Below are 19,635 nucleotides of genomic sequence, written 5' to 3' on the forward strand. Positions count from 1 at the left end.
CCAATCAGAGAAGGCCTTTTTGATAATACGGTGGAATTAATAACTGTTAAAATTGTGCCGGTTAAATTTTAATCGTGATTAGGCCTAATTCCATAAGAACCAATCAGAGAAGGCCTTTTTGATAATACGGTGGAATTAATAACTGTTAAAATTTTGCCGGCTTTGTGCAACCGGGTCTATAGTAAGGTCCACGTTATAATGACATTATTTGATCAACTTTGGTTTTGCTATCATTCGACATAGCCGGTGGTACTATCCTTTTCCAGGTCCAAAACGATGCCAATTATGTTTTTGACAGTGTAGAAATATAATTAATTAATGCTGAGAATCGGCATCGATATTCTTCTATCTCTGTCCACTGCCATTATAACGTGGACCTCACTATAAAAGTTTGTCCTTTCCCAGACCAGGATCTGGGTTTATCGAGCATTATCATTGTGCCATTGCCCCACTTTGTCACAGACTTCTTGAAATGTATGATAGAGACAGCTGATACAATTAATTAAACAGTATCTTTACTACTTTCCTCTCTCTATGGTATAATATTCAGACCTATCTCATTACTGTTCAACTTAATATAGTTTCTTCATACTCCTATTTTTATAGTTCTTCTTTAATTTGGTCTCAAATTATCAGAAGCAAATAGAATCCATTTTATTGTAGCAAATAAACGACACGTAATCGTAAAGGCTGTGGCGTGCTGGTATTGATCTTTGTTTAGACTTGACGAATCAGCTGTAGCCACGAAGCATCATGAAATTTTATCAAGTGTCAACGCGTTTAAAACTGCCGGTTTTGTTGATATTAAAATCACAATTCAATAATCTTATCTGATTTGATCGCCGAATTTTATCTCAGATATAATTCTACATTCAATCAGTGAACATTCATGTTCTTACAATGATATATTTCAACTGTGTTCTACTGTTGTTGGGCATATCCGCCATTGGTGTACATTCAGAAAAAGGTTGCATAGCACTTGACACAGTATCTTTTGACAAGGTAAGTTGAAATTCATTCTAATTCACGTAATTAGCTCAATAAATATTCCAAGTCCAACTTACTTGAAAATAATTTATTATTATAATAATATTAGCCTATTGTCTAGCCGACTTTCAAGGTTTGTTTGACTCAGTTCCTTTGTTGTTTTGGCATTGGTAGGCTATAACAGTCAATAGCTGTTGAGTTCTTGAAAAATTACGTTAATAATAAAGTTTCAATCTAATACTTACTGTTTGAATACACCGTCATACAAATAAAAATTCAAGTACCCTTATTTAAAAACTGTTTACTTGAGTTACGACATGTTTCTACATTCATGTCATGGGGGCACTTTAGATTAGGGGCCGCGGAATCTAGCATTGAGACCTACATAGATCGATAGAGGAGGTCAAGACGAGATCAACCATGTATAAACATTGTTGTCGATTTCCAAGGATTAGCTGAAAAAACATGGCGGAAAGTTCAAAATTTTCATATTAATTTTTATTTTTAATAATTTTTTCATGGCTACAATTTGTTTTAAACTAGTGCAATCTTATGTAAAATTTGCCGAGGAATCCAATGAAACTGATTTCAGGTTCGTAACTTCAGTAGTTTTTGAGATATTGCAAAAAATGTGCGAAAAAGTGCAAAATTTTTGTTTAAAAGAGGTAAACCTATTTGCATAGTGATTGATAGCTATTTTAAACTATTGGATTTAGTAGAATGATAAATTCTAAATAAAAAATGATCAGTCACTTGATTGCCTAAATTCAAAATTGTTTGAGATATTTGGGAAAATAAAAAAAATTGCACACTCAATACTCTTCAATTCTTATATTTAATTTTCTTTTACTACTTTTAGTGACTACTGAATTGGCTAAATCTCATTGTGATTTTTGCAGGGAATTCATTAATATAGATTTGAGGTTAGAAAATTTTATAGATTATTATGATATTTGGAAAAAAATACAAGAAAATGTAGTATTTTAGCCTTAGAAGAGTTCAATATGTTTGCATAGGCATAGTGCAGACTGATATTTAGGATCACATTTTATTCAGCTTCCAATGCAATTCAGAAGCTTTAAAAGATTGTAAAAATAATTGAATCAAATCAAGATTTTCCTAACCTAAGCTTTTTCCCAATGTAAGCTTTTCCTAAGCCAAGCTTTTCCCAATCTTACCTTTTTTCCTTACTTAAGCTTTTTCCCAATGTAAGCTTTTCCTATGCCAATCTTTCCCTAACCTAAGCTTTTCCCAATCTTATCTTTTCTCCTAACCTAAGCTTTTCCTAACCTTAGATTTTTCCTAATCCAAGCTTTTCCTAACCTAAGCTTCCCCTAACCTAAGCTTTTCTCAAACGTGCTTCCCCTAACCTAATTTTTCCCCAATCTTAGCTTTCTCCTAACCTTAGATTTTTCCTAATCTAAGCTTTTCCTAACCTAAGCTTTTTTCTAACCTAAGCTTTTTTCTAACCTAAGCTTTTCCTAACCTAAGCTTTTTCTAATCTAAGTTTTACTAACCCAAGCTCCCCCAACCTAAGCTTTTCTCAGAACCCAGCTTCCCCGAACCTAAGCTTTTACTAATCTAAGCTTTGCCTAACCTAAGCTTTCCCTAACCTAAGTTTATCCCAGACCCAGCCTTCTCTAACATAAGCTTTTCCCAACCTAAACTTTTTCTAATTTGAGCTTTTCCTAACCCAAGCTTTTCCCAACCTAAGCTTTTCCCAAACCCAGCTTCCCCTAAACTAAGCTTTACCTAAACTAAGCTTCTACTAACCCAAGCTTTTCCCAACCTCAACTTTTTCCTAATCTAAGCTTTTCCTTATCTACGTTTTCTCAACCCAAGCTTTCCCCAACCTAAGCTTTTCTTAGACCCAGCTTCACCTAACCTAAGCTTCTTCTAACTTGAGCTTTTTCTATTACAAACTTTTCCTAACCCAAGCTTTCCCCAGACCCAGCTTCCCCTAACCTAAGCTTTTCCTAACCTTGACTTTTTCCTAACCTATGCTTTTCCTAATCTTAGCTTTTCCTAACCTAAGCTTTTCCTAACCTAAGCTTTTCCTAAGTTGAGCTCTTTCTAATGCAAGTTTTCCTAACCCATCTTTCCCTGACCTAAGCTTTTCTAAGACCCAGCTCCCCCCAACCTAAGCTTTTCCCAACCTTAGCTTTTTCTCAACCTGAACTTTTCCTAACCTAAGCTTTTTCCAACCTAAGCTTTTTTCCTAATATAAGCTTTTCCTAAACTAAGATTTTTCTAACCTAAGCTTTTCCTGACCCTAGCTTTTCCTAACCTAAGCTTTCCCTAATCTAAGCTTTTCCTAACCTAAGCTTCCCCTAACCTAATATTTTCCTGATCCAAGCTCCTCCTAACCTAAGCTTTCCCCAATCTAAGCTTTTTCTAACCTAAGTTCTCTCTAGGTAGCAAAAAATGGAGTTGCAATATTTTTACTGCACAAATATCTCGAACAATTTTGTATTTAGGCAATCAAGTGACTGGACATTTTTTCTTTAGAATCTATCATTCTACTAAATCCAATAGTTTAAAATACCTATCAATCACTATGCAAACAGGTTCACCTCTTTTAAATCAAAAATTTGGACTTTTTCGCACATTTTTTGCAATATCTCAAAAACTACTGAAGTTACGAACCTGAAATTAGTTTCATTGGATTCCTCGGCAAATTTTACATAAGATTGCACTAGTTTAAAACAAATTGTAGCCATGAAAAAATTATTAAAAATAAAAATTAATATAAAAATTTTGAACTTTCCGCTATGTTTTTTCAGCTAATCCTTGGAAATCGACAACAATGCTAATACATGGTTGATCTCGTCTTGACCTTCTCTATCGATGTATGTAGGTCTCAATGCTAGATTCCGCGGCCCATATACTAAAGTGCAGCCCTTACCTAAATTGTATTTCTTTCTGTTTAAGAGTAACAAAAAAAGTAACCGTCTTAATTAGGCCTATGTTTATACTGTATATGTAGCCTACATAGGATAAAACCATCCGTTATTCATTTTCCATAAAACATTTACATTTTCAAAGCAATCCATTTTTTCTCTTTACAAATAAGGCTGCTCGTTGTTAAATTCTGTTTTACTAGAAATGACAAAGTGTTAATTAATTCAGTAGGTAATAACGTTTACAGTAAAAGCTATTAAATTATACAAAACACTTGCTGTAGGCTATATACGTTATTACTGGATCAAAGTATGTACTGTTTTTGATAGATTCAGTTTCTTATTTGTATTTTAAAGTTGAATTGGATTGAGTTTACTTTGTCAAAATTATACATGGTTTTTAACATTTTAAACAGGGCACTATAATGCCATGTGTAAAATAAAACTTAAGACATTTAAAGTAATATAATAATTATATAGCCCAATAGTAATAAATCTTATCATTTTTATAATATGTAATAAGAAAGATTGGTATTTATGAACATTGATATTTTAAACAATATAGAAACAAACAAATGATACCAGTTGCATGATAACATACAAGCTAAGTTAGGCCAGCTAAGTCTAGTTCAATACTCAGTCGCAAAAAGCCTGTTAAATTTTAATCATGATTAAATTCCACGAGAACCAATCAGAGAAAACTTTTTGAAAACAAGGAATACCGTATCTGATCGGATCCTGTGGTATTCAATTGTGACTAAAACATGACTGGCTTTTGTGCAACTAGGACTTGGACTATTAGCTTGTATTTTTTATCACGCAACAGTTTCCTGGTGACCGGTTAGGCCGGCCAAACACGTTGCGGTATACCGGAGAGGTATTACCTGCGCAGGTATACCGCAACGTGTAAGGCCGGCCTTACTAATAACGTAGTGTCCGAGTCGATGTCATAAGTATATTTGAGTGCGTTAAAAACTATTGCTCCGCGACTTGCTCGGAAACTTGGTACCCTAGGGAAAATCTGATCAGTGTTTTGGGGTCTGGTAGAATTTAAATTTAGTTCCAGTTTAAATTAATTTTTGTTCGGAGTAAAATCTTATTTTTTGACCGAACGAAGTGAGGTCTAAGATTCAAGTCGACGGTTTGACATTTCTCTTAGGCCGGTTACAGAGCTTGACCGACCGTCAGTGCGTATGTACCATCCTGACCGTACGCATCGATGAATCAGTTTTACACATTCAGAGCTCGACCGACCGTCAGTGCGTATGCATCATCCTTTCCATACGCATCCATACATCAGTTTTTCTGACTCACAAAATGGACGCCTTTAAAGATTGTTTAATTGCAGCTTATTATCTTCGTAAGCGAAAGATTAAAAGACGTAGATATCAAGTTCACCCGATGGTCGCCCAAAGAGCATTTCAAAGGGAATTTAGTACCATTATATACATCATTGCTTGGGGTGAAGATACATTTTTCAACTACCTCAGAATCTCCATCATAAATTTTGATGAGTTATTTCGAGCTTGTATCACTATTGGGAATACTTGCAGTCACTTTAAGCTACGGATCAAATAAATGTAGATAATATTAATAATATATATTATTTTTTTCAATAAAAAATTCAGAAATGATTGAATAAATGTATAGAAAAACTCTGAATTCAAATATGACACTATTAATTGAATTCATTCATTATGCTATTCAATTCAATATCAGCTGATTATCGGGCAGAGGTGTCAGCACATTGGTTATGTTGCGATCAGGCTACTGATCAGTACAGTTCTGAAAGCTTCTATTTGTTTCAATAGCGCGTCAGTCGACCGATGGAACGGATGCGCACGAGCTCGACCGATGTTTTCGTACGCTGTATAAAACGCATGGTCCTGACCGTGCGCGTGCGTGCCGTCAGTCCTGCTCTGTACGGATACATGGACTCTCTATGGAAAAGACAAGCGCGACTGACGTACGCACTGACGGTCGGTCGAGCTCTGTATCAGGCCTTAATGTTAAAATGTTTATATGCTTATATGTTGCGCATTTACGGCGAAACGCGGTAGGCTTAATAGATTTTCATGAAATTTGACAGGTATGTTCCTTTTTAAATTGCGCGTCGACGTATATACAAGGTTTTTGGAAATATTGCATTTCAAGGATAATATAAAAGGAAAAAGGAGCCTCCTTCATACGCCAATATTAGAGTAAAAATCAGACTGTAGAATTATTCATCATAAATCAGCTGACAAGTGATTACACAGATGTTTGGAGAAGCCAGCCTATTACTGTATTTGTATAAGGTCTATAGTTTCAATAAAAGACAGATATGCATCTTTAAGCTGGGTTTACACCAAATTTATTAACAAAATGGTTATAACTTAATCCTTATAAATTCTATTAGATTGAACGGAAGTTGACAAACACATATGTTCATCATGGTGTATGATAAGTTATTTTCAATCTAATATAATCTATAAGGATTGAGTTATTAACATTTTTTTTTATAAATTTGGTCTAATCGCAGCTTTAAGGTCTTTGGTTTCAATATTTTGTTTTGCAGTCATGGTATTATTATGCGTGCCCATCAGTAACAATATTCTCACATTCGAAAAAACTAATTTAATAGGTGAATAAAAATAAAATAAATAATGCTGGAGAAATTATAATATTTTTGATTCTAAAAAATTAATTTTCATCAGATAGAAAGATCATCACTGAACTGGATGAATTATATCATATGGAATACAAATTCAAATGTGAATTGAGATTGTTAACATTTAAAACAGTTGACATCAGGTACTTGTGGATGAGATTACTGCTTGAGGTCTACTGTTCACAGAAATACTAGTATTTATTATTAGATTTAAGTAATCATTGGAAGAATACTAATTTGTACTATCATATTTACCATTGAATTATTATTATTATTAAATTACTGGACAGTAATTCCATTGCTTAATTTATTGTGAGTCATTATACAAAGGCTGTATCAAATAATCTATTATAATAATCTATCATTATTATCAATTTTTGTTATCAATATATACTAGTAGTTCTGTGAACAGTAGACATCACGCAGTATTCTCATCCACAAGTACCTGATTGAAACTATAGACCTTATAGAAATACAGCAATAGACTAGCTTCTCCACACATCTTTGTAATCACTTGTCAGCTGATTTATGATGAATAATATTCTATAGTCTGATTTTTACTCTAATATTGGCGTACTAGCCGTCAGGCTCGCTTCGCTCGCCATATCCGTCTAGCCAGGGAGCTCCGCCCCCTGGACCCCCGACTGGATCGTTCAAAAATGAGATCAGCAGGCTTGCTTCGCTCGCCTGCATTTTTATCATATGTTAGGACGATCCAGTCGGGGGTCCAGACTAAACGTCTGGCTAAACGGGTATGGCGAGCGAAGCGAGACTGACGGCTAGTAATATAATATTCCCAGGAATAGCTGTGATTGAAGTAGCAGTGCCCAATTAATTTTATAATAATGCATTTCAATCTTCAACTTAGTGCCAACCCAACAAAGTCAACTCAACTTAATTCCAACCTGACAAAATTTTTAATTTAGTTACCAGAACAACTGTTTCGAAGAGGTACTTTCTCTAGATTATAGTTCTATATGGTATGGACATTTTCAATTATAATTCTAAGGCCCGATTGCACAAAAGACGGTTAAATTTCAACCGTGATTAATTCCGCAAGAACCAATCAGAGAAGCCGTTTTATCAAAAACGCATTCTCTGATTGGTTCTCGTGAAGTTAATCACGGTTAAAATTTAACCGGCTTTTGTGCAACCGGGTCTAAGATATTGGAATAAGAAGAATATACTTGCTAAAAGACGAACTTTAAACCCTTAAAAACCAACCTTAGAGTTGAAATATCGCCAAAAGATTTCTTAGTGCGCCTCTAAAGGGCCAACTGAACATATCTACCAAATTTGAACGTTTTTGGTCCGGTAGATTTTTAGTTCTGCTAGTGAGTGAGTGAGTCAGTCAGTCAGTCAGTCAGTGAGTGAGTGCCATTTCGCTTTTATATATACAGATGAAGGAGGCTCCTTTCTCCTTTTATATTATCCTTGAAATGCAAAATTTCAAAAACTTAGTATATACGTCAACGCGCAATTAAAAAAGGGAACATACCTGTCAAATTTCCTGAAAATCTATTAGCTTACCGCGTTTCGCCGTAAATGCGCAACATATAAACATTTAAATATTAAGAGAAATGCCAAACCGTCGACTTGAATCTTAGACCTCACTTCGCTCGGTCAATAATAGCTATAACAAAAAATAATAATCTGGTATCTATATCAAATAAATAATCATCCAAGATCAGCAAAAAAAGCAGATACCGGGGTCTAGCAAAATGCATGAATAATTGAATCAATAGAATGTTTCAAATTTTAAATAGATAATTATCTTGAAAAAAAATTCGTGTCTCAGTCTTGATTTATTTGAAAAACCTACAGTGATATCAACTTCAAACTGTCTGCATCCCTCATTGATAAGTCCAAAGCTCCGCCAATTTATGTAGATGCATAACAATATAATTATCTATAGTTATTATATTACAAATTACTTTTTCATATCATATACTTTCAATAATTATTTTCTTAGTCTATATTATGTAAACTCATCTATAATTTTGCTGTATTGTAAGCTATTGTATATAAGTGTATAAGCCAGTATATATTGTAATCTACATAAATAAAGTACTCAATCAATCAATCTTTTTCTCTTCTGTGTTTTTTTTTTATAAATAAACATATAAATCTGAGTACCCTTTTTAAAATTATTTAATCACGACATGTTTCGGCTATAGGCCAATAATGCCATTATCAAGTCATTATTCATTATTACATTATATAGCCGAAACATATCGTGTTTAAATAAATTTAAGAAGTGTTAGATTTATATGTTCATTTATATGGCAGCATCTCTTATGAATAGCAAACTTTTCCAGTTCAACGGTTGCTTATAGTTTGAATTTTAATTATCTGTAGCTGTTCAATAAACGTAAATCATCATCAGTATTCTACCCTAGGGCAGGTCCATTCATGATTCCTCCTCTATTCTTCTCTGTCCTGTGCTATTCTCTCCAGCCTGAAGTATTTTCCCTCCTCTCTCACATCATCCACCATCTTCACTCTCCTCCTCCCCCCCCCCAACTCCCTTTATTAGCTGTCCCTTCCATTGCCTCCACAAGAAGGGATATCCCAGCCAGTTCCGCTTCCGTCAATAAACGTATGCTTTTGTTTATTATTTTTACAGTGATTTTTCGTTGTTTTCAGATCTTATCGAAATTCAAAGCAGTCCTGGTGAAGTTTGATGCGGTTTTCCCATATGGATCGAAGCAGGAGGCCTATGAATCCGTCTGTTCAGCAAGTAGAGTTATAACTGAACTATTGGTCACCGAAGTTTCTGTCAAAGACTACGGTGACAAGGAGAACTTGGATCTGGCGCAAAAATTCGGAGTGCACAAGAATGATTATCCGGTTGTGAAGTTGTTCATCAACGGACAGGAAGCTCACACGTTCAGAGTGAAAGACGACAGGGAGTTCAACGAGAAAAACTTGAAAAACTTTATTCGGGCAAAATCAGGTGTCTACATTGGACTTGACGGATGCTACGAAGATTTCGACAACTTAGCGTTGAATTTCACCGTATCTACCACTAAAGAGGAGAAGCAAAAATATCTGGAAAAAGCTGAATTTATTCTGAGAAGTACGAACAGTCTACATAAGCAGAAAGCTGGTGAAATGTATGTGAAATACATGAAAAAGTCACTGCTGGAGGGGGATAAGTTCATAAACCAAGAGGAGAATAGAATCAAGACAATTACGGAGCAGGGGAAAATTCATATAACGAAGAGAAGAGAGTTTGATCATAAAATTAATATTTTGAATTCGTTCAAGATTAAGGATGAGTTATAACCGGGGAGATTAAAAATGTGTGGTGATTCTGAGTGCGGTAATAAAGGGAGGTGATATGCAGATTTCATAAAAATGACTCAAGACTATTAATCAGATCTTGGTTCAACAAATTTTGATGGCCGATAATCAGACTTCTTGGTCACAATAATAATTAAATAAGCTCAAACTATATATCATCTAGTAAATCACATTATTATAATAGGCTATATGATAAAGTCAACTGTGCTTTTAGAATTAAGTTTGTTTTTCGGTAATTCTTCAAAATTATATTTTTAATATGTGAATATTTCCTATTTTAGTTATAATAATGTAAAATATTTCAACTATGTTTAGTTTTGAAGCATCTATATTTGAAAATCTACTTTGTAAAAATACTTGAGGACTGAAAATTTTGTGAATTGAAGAACTACAAGACTTAACCTACCTATTTCGAACTATGTGTTATCTAAATTTGGGAGAGGAATAGCACAAGGTTACCTTATTTTTCCTCTCCCTATCATTTTGGTAATATACTTATTGTATAAATGAATAAAAAATAATTTGATTTTTGGATAAATATGAACACAAATAAATGCATGCTGCAGCTGCTACTTTCATATGGACTGTTTCAAACATTTTTCTGTAAGCCTTCAAATTTATAAAAATTTCAATATACAAGAAACTAAAGAACTATCCCATAACATTCATATTAAGATATTGAAATTTAAAAAAAGTTCGTTGCATGAATGGGCACGTAATATAAAATTAAACGTGTAAACCTTTTCGTGGGACACCCTATATATAAGCGTATGGTGTCGCAGTGGTTTAAGGGTAAATAATTAAATATGCATGTACTTACACATGCACACAAATATGCAGCAATCTAAAGGACTTGTCAGAATAAAAAAGATATGCTTTTGGCGTAGGGGTTGGCGATCCCATCGCCCAGTTGCTAATGCAACTGCAATCAGCCTCTCCAAAGCCCTTCTTCCCACTCCCCTCTTAGTCTTCTCATTGCTTTGGAGCTTTCAACTTCTAGAATGGCACTTCTCCATTTACTAAGCTTTGTGCCATTCTTTACTTTTCTCTATACTTTTGGCCTCCCTTGGTCGAAACTCTTATTTCCATTTCCAGACTCTTATTTCCATTTCCAAACTCTTATTTCCATTTCCAAACTCTTATTTCCATTTCCAAACTCTTATTTCCATTTCCAAACTCTTATTTCCATTTCTAAACTCTTATTTCCATTTCTAAACTCTTATTTCCATTTCCAAACTCATTTTTCCTTTTGGCGTAGGGGTTGGCGATCCCATCGCCCAGTTGCTAATGCAATTGCAATCAGCCTCTCCAAAGCCCTTCTTCCCAGTCTCACATCAGTTTCCCATCTGCCATTTTCTACTTTTCTCTAAACTCTTTGTCACTCTTGGTTACACTTTTTTTCATTTTCCTCTCCTCTTCCGGTTTGATGGACTTGCTGTGTGTTCTCCGAACCATCCACTAATGGCAAGGCGTGGTTGGTCAGCGACCAGTACTTGGGAAACCTGATGATGAGTCAATTGGTAGACGGGAAAGGATTGGCACAAGAGGAATGGATGAACGCTTTTCTGCGCGCATGACGAATCTTGATGCTTCATTTGAACTCAATAATCTCGACGCAAAAGGTAGGACTACTGAACTATTTACATACAAACAATCAATAAATTATACATAAAATACGTTTTTCTAATTATTAATTATATATTTTAATGTTAAATAAATAATTAATGTTATTTATAGTCATTATTTATTTATATGAAAATATATAAATAATAAATTAAAATTTTATAATAATTCAATTGATTCTATAATAACTCAATGACAGCATCAAAATACACATACAGAGACTTTTTGCTCAACCATGATGACGGGAGGGTAGAGGAGTTGCGTTCATCCTGTATCTCGAGGTCTGTCAGGAATGATGGAAAATGAAACATCATCAGCGCGCAGAAATCAAGCGTACCTCCATTTCTCTTGTGCCAATCCTTTTCCGTCTACCACTTGAATCATCATCAGGTTTCCCAAGTACTGGTCGCTGACCAACCACGCCTTGCCATTAGTGGATAGTTCGGAGCACACACAGCAGGTCGGTCAAACCGGAAGAGGAGAGGAAAATGAAAAAAAGTGTATCTTCCAGGTACAGGATGAAGGCTACTCCTCTATCCTCCCGTCATCGTGATTGAGCAAAAAGTCTCTGTATGTGTATTTTGAGGCTGTCATGGAGACCTGGCCCTCCATTCTTATATCAAATAGTACTTCAGCCAACAATCTTATTTGACGTTCGAAAATCAATTGATTGTTTGTATGTAAACAGTTAAGTAGCCCTTTCTTTCGTGTCGAGATTATTGAGTTTGGCTACCAGATTTGCAATCACTAAGGGCCTCCAGTGGGTTTTCGACCGACAGAACTTGAAGGGATCCGAAATTTTTCATCCCTTCTAGTTTTGAGACTAGAAACTAGAAGAGATCAGAAATGTTGGTTCCCTTCAAGTTTTATCGGTCGAGAAATCAGTGTCTAAAAAACTCAGCAATTAAAAGCAGTGAGCAGCAGAGAATCATACTCTACAAACTAGAAGAGATCAAAATTTTGGTTGATTGTCTGCTGCTTACTGCTTTTGATTGCTGTGTTTTTTAGAATAAAATCTAAAACACAGTATTGTTTTAAAATTATAAAAACTTTTCTGAGCACAAAGTCTTGATTTGGTTTGGTGCAAATATGAAAGCACTTTTAGTGTGGTTAGGGTTTTTTTTGTTGTTGTTGTTTGTATTGAAACTATGTATGGGTACATAACATTTGTATTTTGCAGTTTAATATTGTTGTGAACATTCTTATAAGATATAGGATATCCTAGTAAATCGTATATTTAATAGAATGATATCCTGGAAAAAGTGTTTATTATTATAAATTGACGAAAAAACTTCACAGAGCACAAAGTCTTGATTTGGGTTGGTGCAAATATGAAAACATTTTTAATGTGGTTAGGGTGTTTTTTTGTTGTTGTTTGTATTAAAACTATGTATGAGTACATAAGATTTGTAGTTTAATATTGTTGTGAATAATATAATATTATTGTGGAAATATAAAATGTATGATACATATAATACATATATGTGATATATAATATAGTTGTGAACATTCTAATAAGATATAGGATATCCTAGTAAATCGTATATCTAATAGAATGATATCCTAGAAAAAATTTTTATTTTTATGAATCGTCGAAAATAAAATGTATTACAAAAGTTGAAATGATAAGGCTGTAATTTGTTAAAAGCAATGTTTAAAATATTGTACATTGAGAATATTATTGAATAAAATAGAATTGAAATAATGACAATCGATTTTTCACTAAAAACTCACATTTCTCAACCTATTAATTTATGTGTACTGGATCGATATTCTCTCCCTGGAAGCGCGTTTGCGCCATGGTCGTCAGATTATTCTTCATATAGTAGAGCGCAATTTCCTTATGACGGTGTGGTGAGATTCTTTTCTCAAAGTATTCTTGTAAACTAGTATTATATGGAAAACAAACTGAACTCAGCAGTTATCGTAAATAAATTTGAAATTCTGGACCTTTAGGCTCTTAGAAGTGTTTACTTCGCATTGTTTCTTTCCCTTCTAAGCTATGACATTATTTTTTGGGGAAGTTGAAGCTGCGTAGCGGAGGTAGTGATTGATAAAATTGCAGAATTATGCATTGGAGTGAAAAATGGGAGAGTTGCTTATACCAGAGATAAGAGATTGATTGATTGAGTACTTTATTTATGTAGATTACAATATATACTGGCTTATACACTTATATACAATAGCTTACAATACAGCAAAATTATAGATGAATTTACATTATATAGACTGAGAAAATAATTATTGAACTGTATATGATATGAAAAAAGCAATTTGTAATAACTATAGATAATTATATTGTTATGCATCTGGATAAATTGGCGGAGCTTTGGACATATCAATGTCCATTCTTCGGAAAGAATATTAAAAATATCCTTCCCACTAACTCTACCAAAATCCAGAGACGTGGACTATTGGACATTTTGTTCATCTCTGATTATAAGAGCCTTTACATCTAAATCTATGAAACAATCTGCTTCAGTAAAAAAATTTAACATATAAGTTTAATACTGGCGAAACATTTTATCACTACGCAACTATTATAGTGAAGTCCATGTTATAATGGCAGTATTTGATTAACATTGGTGTTGCTATCCTTTTCTAGAATCGCGATGTTGCCAGATCGGTTTTTAACAAAGAAGAGATATAAATAATCAACATAAAATTTGATCCCAATTATAACAATTTATTATTCAATCTTTGAAAATATATTTTCTTGACTAATAAAAAAATCTGGTGTGGCGCACTCACCCAACTTCCCTTGCCGAGTTTTCGGAAATATAATTTAAAAATGTTCAGATGACAAGATCAATTCTACTATCAATTCGAGTGAATGATTTAATAGAATCTAAAGTTGCCTCTCTCATTAAGTTTGCATTTGAATAACCATATTTTATCGAATTTTGAGCTTATTTTCAATTTTAGGTGAAAATGTTATTGGACATAAATTGTAGAGATTTTTATGTTCAATCTTTTTCACTTGAAATTTTTCGTTTAAATTGTACCTGAAGCCTGATATTTTTGAAATCTAAAATCAAAATTTGCATAGATTGGGCCGAGCAGTTGATTTTTTGAAACAAGAATCAACAGTTAATATTACACCTATACGGGAATCAGCTATCTACAATAGAAGGCAGTGACTAGGTAGAGAATCGGCAACGCTATTCTCCTTTCTTTCTACACTGCCATTATAACGGGGACCTCACTATAGGAACAGGAGTAACCTGGGAGATGCCGCACCCCAAACAAACATGTAGGCCTACGAGCAAGGAGTTCAGTCATTTTTGTAAAATTTTCTGCCAGCTCACTTGAAAAAATAACCGGTATAAATTTTGGATTCAATTAAAGAAAGAGTTGCTGTGCATAAGTGCTTACTCAGTTGAGGAGTTTAGAGAGCACCATGAACTTCGAGATAGTAGATAAAATCATGCTTGTTTAACGATTTGACAAATCCAAACACTCCTTATACAGAAGGTCAGTTTTCAGCGACCTGAAAACTAAGACACCAGACCTGAGCTAGCCACAGGTCACTCAATTTTATTATTAAAGTGGATACAATGGATATAATGATAATTCAACTGTGACATAAATAAAATTCACCAGGAATTGAGTTTCATCATTATTATTTAGTTCATTAGTTGTACCACTTTTCTTCTTTGGATGGAAAATCCAATAAAGGAGAGCCTCCAACAAAAGGCTTTGAAGTCATCAGCAATGGTTTTGGCTGAATGTATCGACTAATAGGTGGCCTGGAATTTTTCCATTGAACTGCCACTAAACCTGTCTTATCAACTCATAGCTTCATCATAGAGAAACATAAAAATCTGGTGTGGTGCACTCACACAACTTTCCTTGCCGTTATGAAAATTTATCACCTGACGCTAGTGTTCACGCGCATCTCAAGTCTACTATTCGAACATCCAAGCCAGCTGGTGGACAGGGCAATAACGTTGGAGACACACGAAGTCTGCTATCACTTCATATTTAATAGAATCAACAGTTTGCAATTGAAATAATAACATTTTCTCGAATTTCGAGCTTATTGTAAATTTTAGGTGAAAATTTTACTGAACATTAATTATAGAGGTTTTCATGCTCAATCTTTTCCACTTGGAATTTTTTGTTTAAATTGTATCTGAAGCCTGATAATTGGGAATCTAAAATCAAACTTTGCATAGATGGGGCGGAGCTCCTGGAATTTTTACAGATATGGGACTTGTAGCAGTTGATAGAGCTTATCAATGACTATTTTAGGTATAAATTTGATCAAAATCGTTGGAGCCGTTTTCGAGAAAATCGCGAAAACCCCTGTTTTTGATAACATTTTTGCTATTTTATCCACCATCTTGGATTGCATTAGATCGAAATTGTTCATGTCGGATCCTTATATTGTAAGGACCTCAAGTTCCGAATTTCAAGTCATTCCGTTTATTGGGAGATGAGATATCGTGTACACAGACACTCATACACACACTCACATACAGAACAAAAACCACTTTTTTGGACTCAGGGGAGCCGTTTTCGAGAAAATCGCGAAAACCCCTGTTTTTGACAACATTTTCGCTATTTTATCCACCATCTTGGATTGCATTAGATCGAAATTGTTCATGTCGGATCCTTATATTGTAAGGACCTCAAGTTTCGAATTTCAAGTCATTCCGTTTATTGGGAGATGAGATATCGTGTACACAGACACTCATACACACACACACATACAGAACAAAAACCACTTTTTTGGACTCATGGGAGCCGTTTTCGAGAAAATCGCGAAAACCCCTGTTTTTGACAACATTTTCGCTGTTTTATCCACCATCTTGGATTGCATTAGATCGAAATTGTTCATGTCGGATCCTTATATTGTAAGGACCTCAAGTTCCGAATTTCAAGTCATTCCGTCTATTGGGAGATGAGATATCGTGTACACAGACGCACATACACTCATACACACACACACCACACACACACACACACACACACACACACACACATACAGACCAATACCCAAAAAACACTTTTTCGGACTCAGGGGACCTTGAAACGTATAGAAATTTAGAAATTGAGGTACCATTTTTTTTCGGAAAGCAATACTTTCCTCACCTATGGTAATAGGGCAAGGTAAGTAAAATAAAGTATAGTCTATTTTCTCTATTCTTATTGTATGACTAGGTATCAGAAATTTCAGTGTTATAATAAAGGCTACCGGTAATATATTAGTTCCTGAGAATTATATTATTATTTCTGAGAATTATAATATCGATTTATGAGGATTATTAGTCCTATTCCTATTGAATGGATTTGAATAATTTGAGTAGAAATCAAGGGTTGAATAAAAATTCTCATTTTCAAACATAGGTGTGGAAACTGACAGTATTTTCCTAAATCTTTATGCACATAATTCGTTTATGAGTCTATGCAAAAAATGGTTTACAGTATCATCTTAACAATTTTAAGATGAATAATTTAAAACACTGTATGCAGATTTTAGAAAAACTATGGTTTTGTGATAGTGAAAGCCTTTTTTAGTGGCAAAAATCCAGTCAGTGGACGAGGAAAATTATTTTATCGCATACCGTACTCTTTCTTTTTTCACAAAATTAAAAAAAGCTCAAATTCCACTATTGAACAGGTAGTAATAAATTATCACAATTTTTTAAGAATAATTATAATTTATTTTGAAGAAGCACAAGACACATCGTTTGTCAGACAAGTAAGATTCAGTTAAAACTTTCAGCATTCCTCATTAATAACATCAGTAGTTCTTATTGCAACAATGCTGACATACATACTTGAATCATATCATAGCTGCGCATGCGCTTTAAATCGTGGAAAGCGCAAATAAGCGGCCACTTCCGTAAACAAATCGAACATTATTTTTAGGTTATGTTGAAGTAATTGGTTTCAAAGAAATCATGGATTCTTGTTGTCTTGGCGACACTGTAAATAAACACAAAATATATGTTATTAAAGGAAATTTAAGAAAAATATTAAAGGAAATTATTATTATATAACGTGATAATGAATCGGCCAATGGATGTGTTGTTGAGAGAACTTGGATGGACTGATGGATTTCACATACCGGTTGCCAATGAAGACAATCGTCTTTTGGAAAAAGAGGTAAATATTATATATTTTAAGGTTATACTTTAATTCTATATTAATACGTTACCTAAATGAAAAAAAAAATGTTAACGTAACGTGTTTCTCTTATTTTGGCGTTTTTATTAAGAGATATTTTTATCTGGACAGGATAATAATATAATTTAGCTTACTCTACATTAGCGTATGGTACGCGTAAATCTCAGTACCTAATTCAGTACAGTAGGCTACCTTTGATTCAGTAGGCCTAAGCCAAAATAATATTTTAATAACATGAATGGTCATGTCTCCTTGCCTCCGATTAAAGTGCATTAAAAAAGATGACTATACATTTTAAGCTACAATATTTGTGCAAACTCATGTGTAGCAAATTGATGTTTTTCAAACCTTAGCTTAATACATAATTATTCTATCATTAGTGTATCAAGTTTGGAAAGCCCAAACTTGACATTTTAAAAATGTTTATGAAAATTATTGAAGGTTTAATAAGCTTTCTGCATATCAACACACTATTCGGTCTAGTATAAAGATTATTATTTAATTTATAGCCTATTACTTGAAACAAGTAGATTTTTACATCAATTTTTTATTTTTTGCTTAGCCCATACATTATATTAGAACCAACTTAATTATCTATCTATTCTAATAAATTATATATACTAGAAACAAACTAAAATTTGATTGATTCTAATTTTTCTTCTATAGGTTGAGGACCTCCTTCATAAAAAAGCTGATTTAATTGTTAATTTAGAAGTCATCACAGATTCCTTATCTGGTTTACAAGAAGAACATGACAACTACAAAAATGAAGAAAATCAAAATCAGGTACTAGGCCTAGGCCTATCATAATTTAAAATATTTTTTTATTACTTGATATTGTAATAAAATTATTTATAGTTTAAAAGTATATAAATAAGAATAATTAATAATAGAAAAATTTTAAAATGAGAATTTTGTCGGTCAGCCAAGCCGAGTGGTCTGGAGCGTCGCAACTTCAGACAGTAGCCGCTTGGCCTCGAATCCTGTCAAGGTGATGGTACTTGACCATCTTATATTATCCTTACACAAAATAAAATCACGTACGCATTATGCAGCAATGGAAAAAATAAAGTGAAGAAATGAGAGAGATGTCTCTCTAAAGATGACTAGAATAAGGGCTAGCCATATAAAGCGTTTTTTCATGCGTCTTTACAGTCGGCAGGGCTGGAAGCTGTCCGATAGGCTGATTAACAGCTGCTGGTGTACTAGCTTTTGGGAATCATCTGATAATCAGCCAATCGGACAGCTTCCTTTCCTACCGACTCTAAAAACATAGTTCAAGCATAGAATAAGAATACCTATTTATGTTATATATGGTTCAAGTTACAAATCATATAACGGTATCAACTACTTTTTTATATACTGTAATATATTTATATTTTTCAATAATAAGAAACTCATGATGTAATTTGCTAAATATGTATCTATTTGGGCAAATTGGAAGATTTACACCAAGTTTTTGAATAGTGATAAGGGGTTTCCAATACTCTGAGCTCAGAAGCTATTATTTTAATTCGATTCTTGTAAAACACTTGTAATTGGTCTGAATATTTTAGTTAGGCCTATGATCAACATTGAGAGCAGTAACAAATTCCTTCAACTTAAATTGCTAATTTTTGTTGTACAAGTAATGCTTATTCATTAGCCTGCAGTTGAAATTTCAATCTTCTTTTATCCCAACACAATAATTCAAAACATGAAATTAGATTGGATCAAAACATGTAAGCATGTAATTTATTTAATTCTCTAACAAAACTATTTTCAGAAAATGTTGTACCAAAGACAAGGCCAATTGGAAAATCACAGGAACAAATTGCAGATCACTCAAATGGAACAGAATCGAAATACTCATGACATATCAGCCATGGACAAAGAAGTTGAAAAGTTGAAAGGAATGCAGTCTGATTTACAGGTAAGATTCAATTATAAAACAAATAGAACCTTGAAGGCCGAAACAAACGAGGCGTTTTATCAGACGAGTCGGCAAGGCACGACAGGACTGGAAGATTGGATAATTGAGTCCCACTCAATTCA

The 19,635-nt window shown here is 33.8% G+C and overlaps 2 protein-coding genes across 3 annotated transcripts in view; both read left to right on the top strand.

Annotated features, from left to right (window-relative positions):
• Positions 1-506: 506 nt before the first annotated feature.
• Positions 507-13,171, top strand: LOC111059140 (endoplasmic reticulum resident protein 29). The gene is made up of 2 exons (XM_039440054.1): positions 507-1,002; positions 9,184-13,171. Exons 1-2 carry the CDS (start codon positions 901-903, stop codon positions 9,823-9,825), a joined length of 744 nt encoding a protein of 247 aa, XP_039295988.1. The 5' UTR covers positions 507-900; the 3' UTR covers positions 9,826-13,171.
• A 4,010-nt stretch (positions 13,172-17,181) lies between these two features.
• LOC111058452 (coiled-coil domain-containing protein 39-like) overlaps positions 17,182-19,635 on the top strand; it is a 36,619-nt gene continuing 34,165 nt past the window's right edge. Inside the window, exons 1-3 of one of the 2 annotated variants that reach the window (XM_039440055.1) lie at positions 17,182-17,580; positions 18,268-18,387; positions 19,367-19,513. In XM_039440055.1, coding sequence (XP_039295989.1) covers positions 17,482-17,580; positions 18,268-18,387; positions 19,367-19,513 — 366 coding nt within the window. In that variant the 5' untranslated portion in view covers positions 17,182-17,481. The remainder of the gene's footprint in view (positions 17,581-18,267; positions 18,388-19,366; positions 19,514-19,635) is intronic. The other variant, XM_039440056.1, reaches the window with a different exon arrangement.

Source organism: Nilaparvata lugens, chromosome 13 (genome assembly GCF_014356525.2).
Source record: "Nilaparvata lugens isolate BPH chromosome 13, ASM1435652v1, whole genome shotgun sequence".
Classification (NCBI taxonomy): domain Eukaryota; kingdom Metazoa; phylum Arthropoda; class Insecta; order Hemiptera; family Delphacidae; genus Nilaparvata; species Nilaparvata lugens.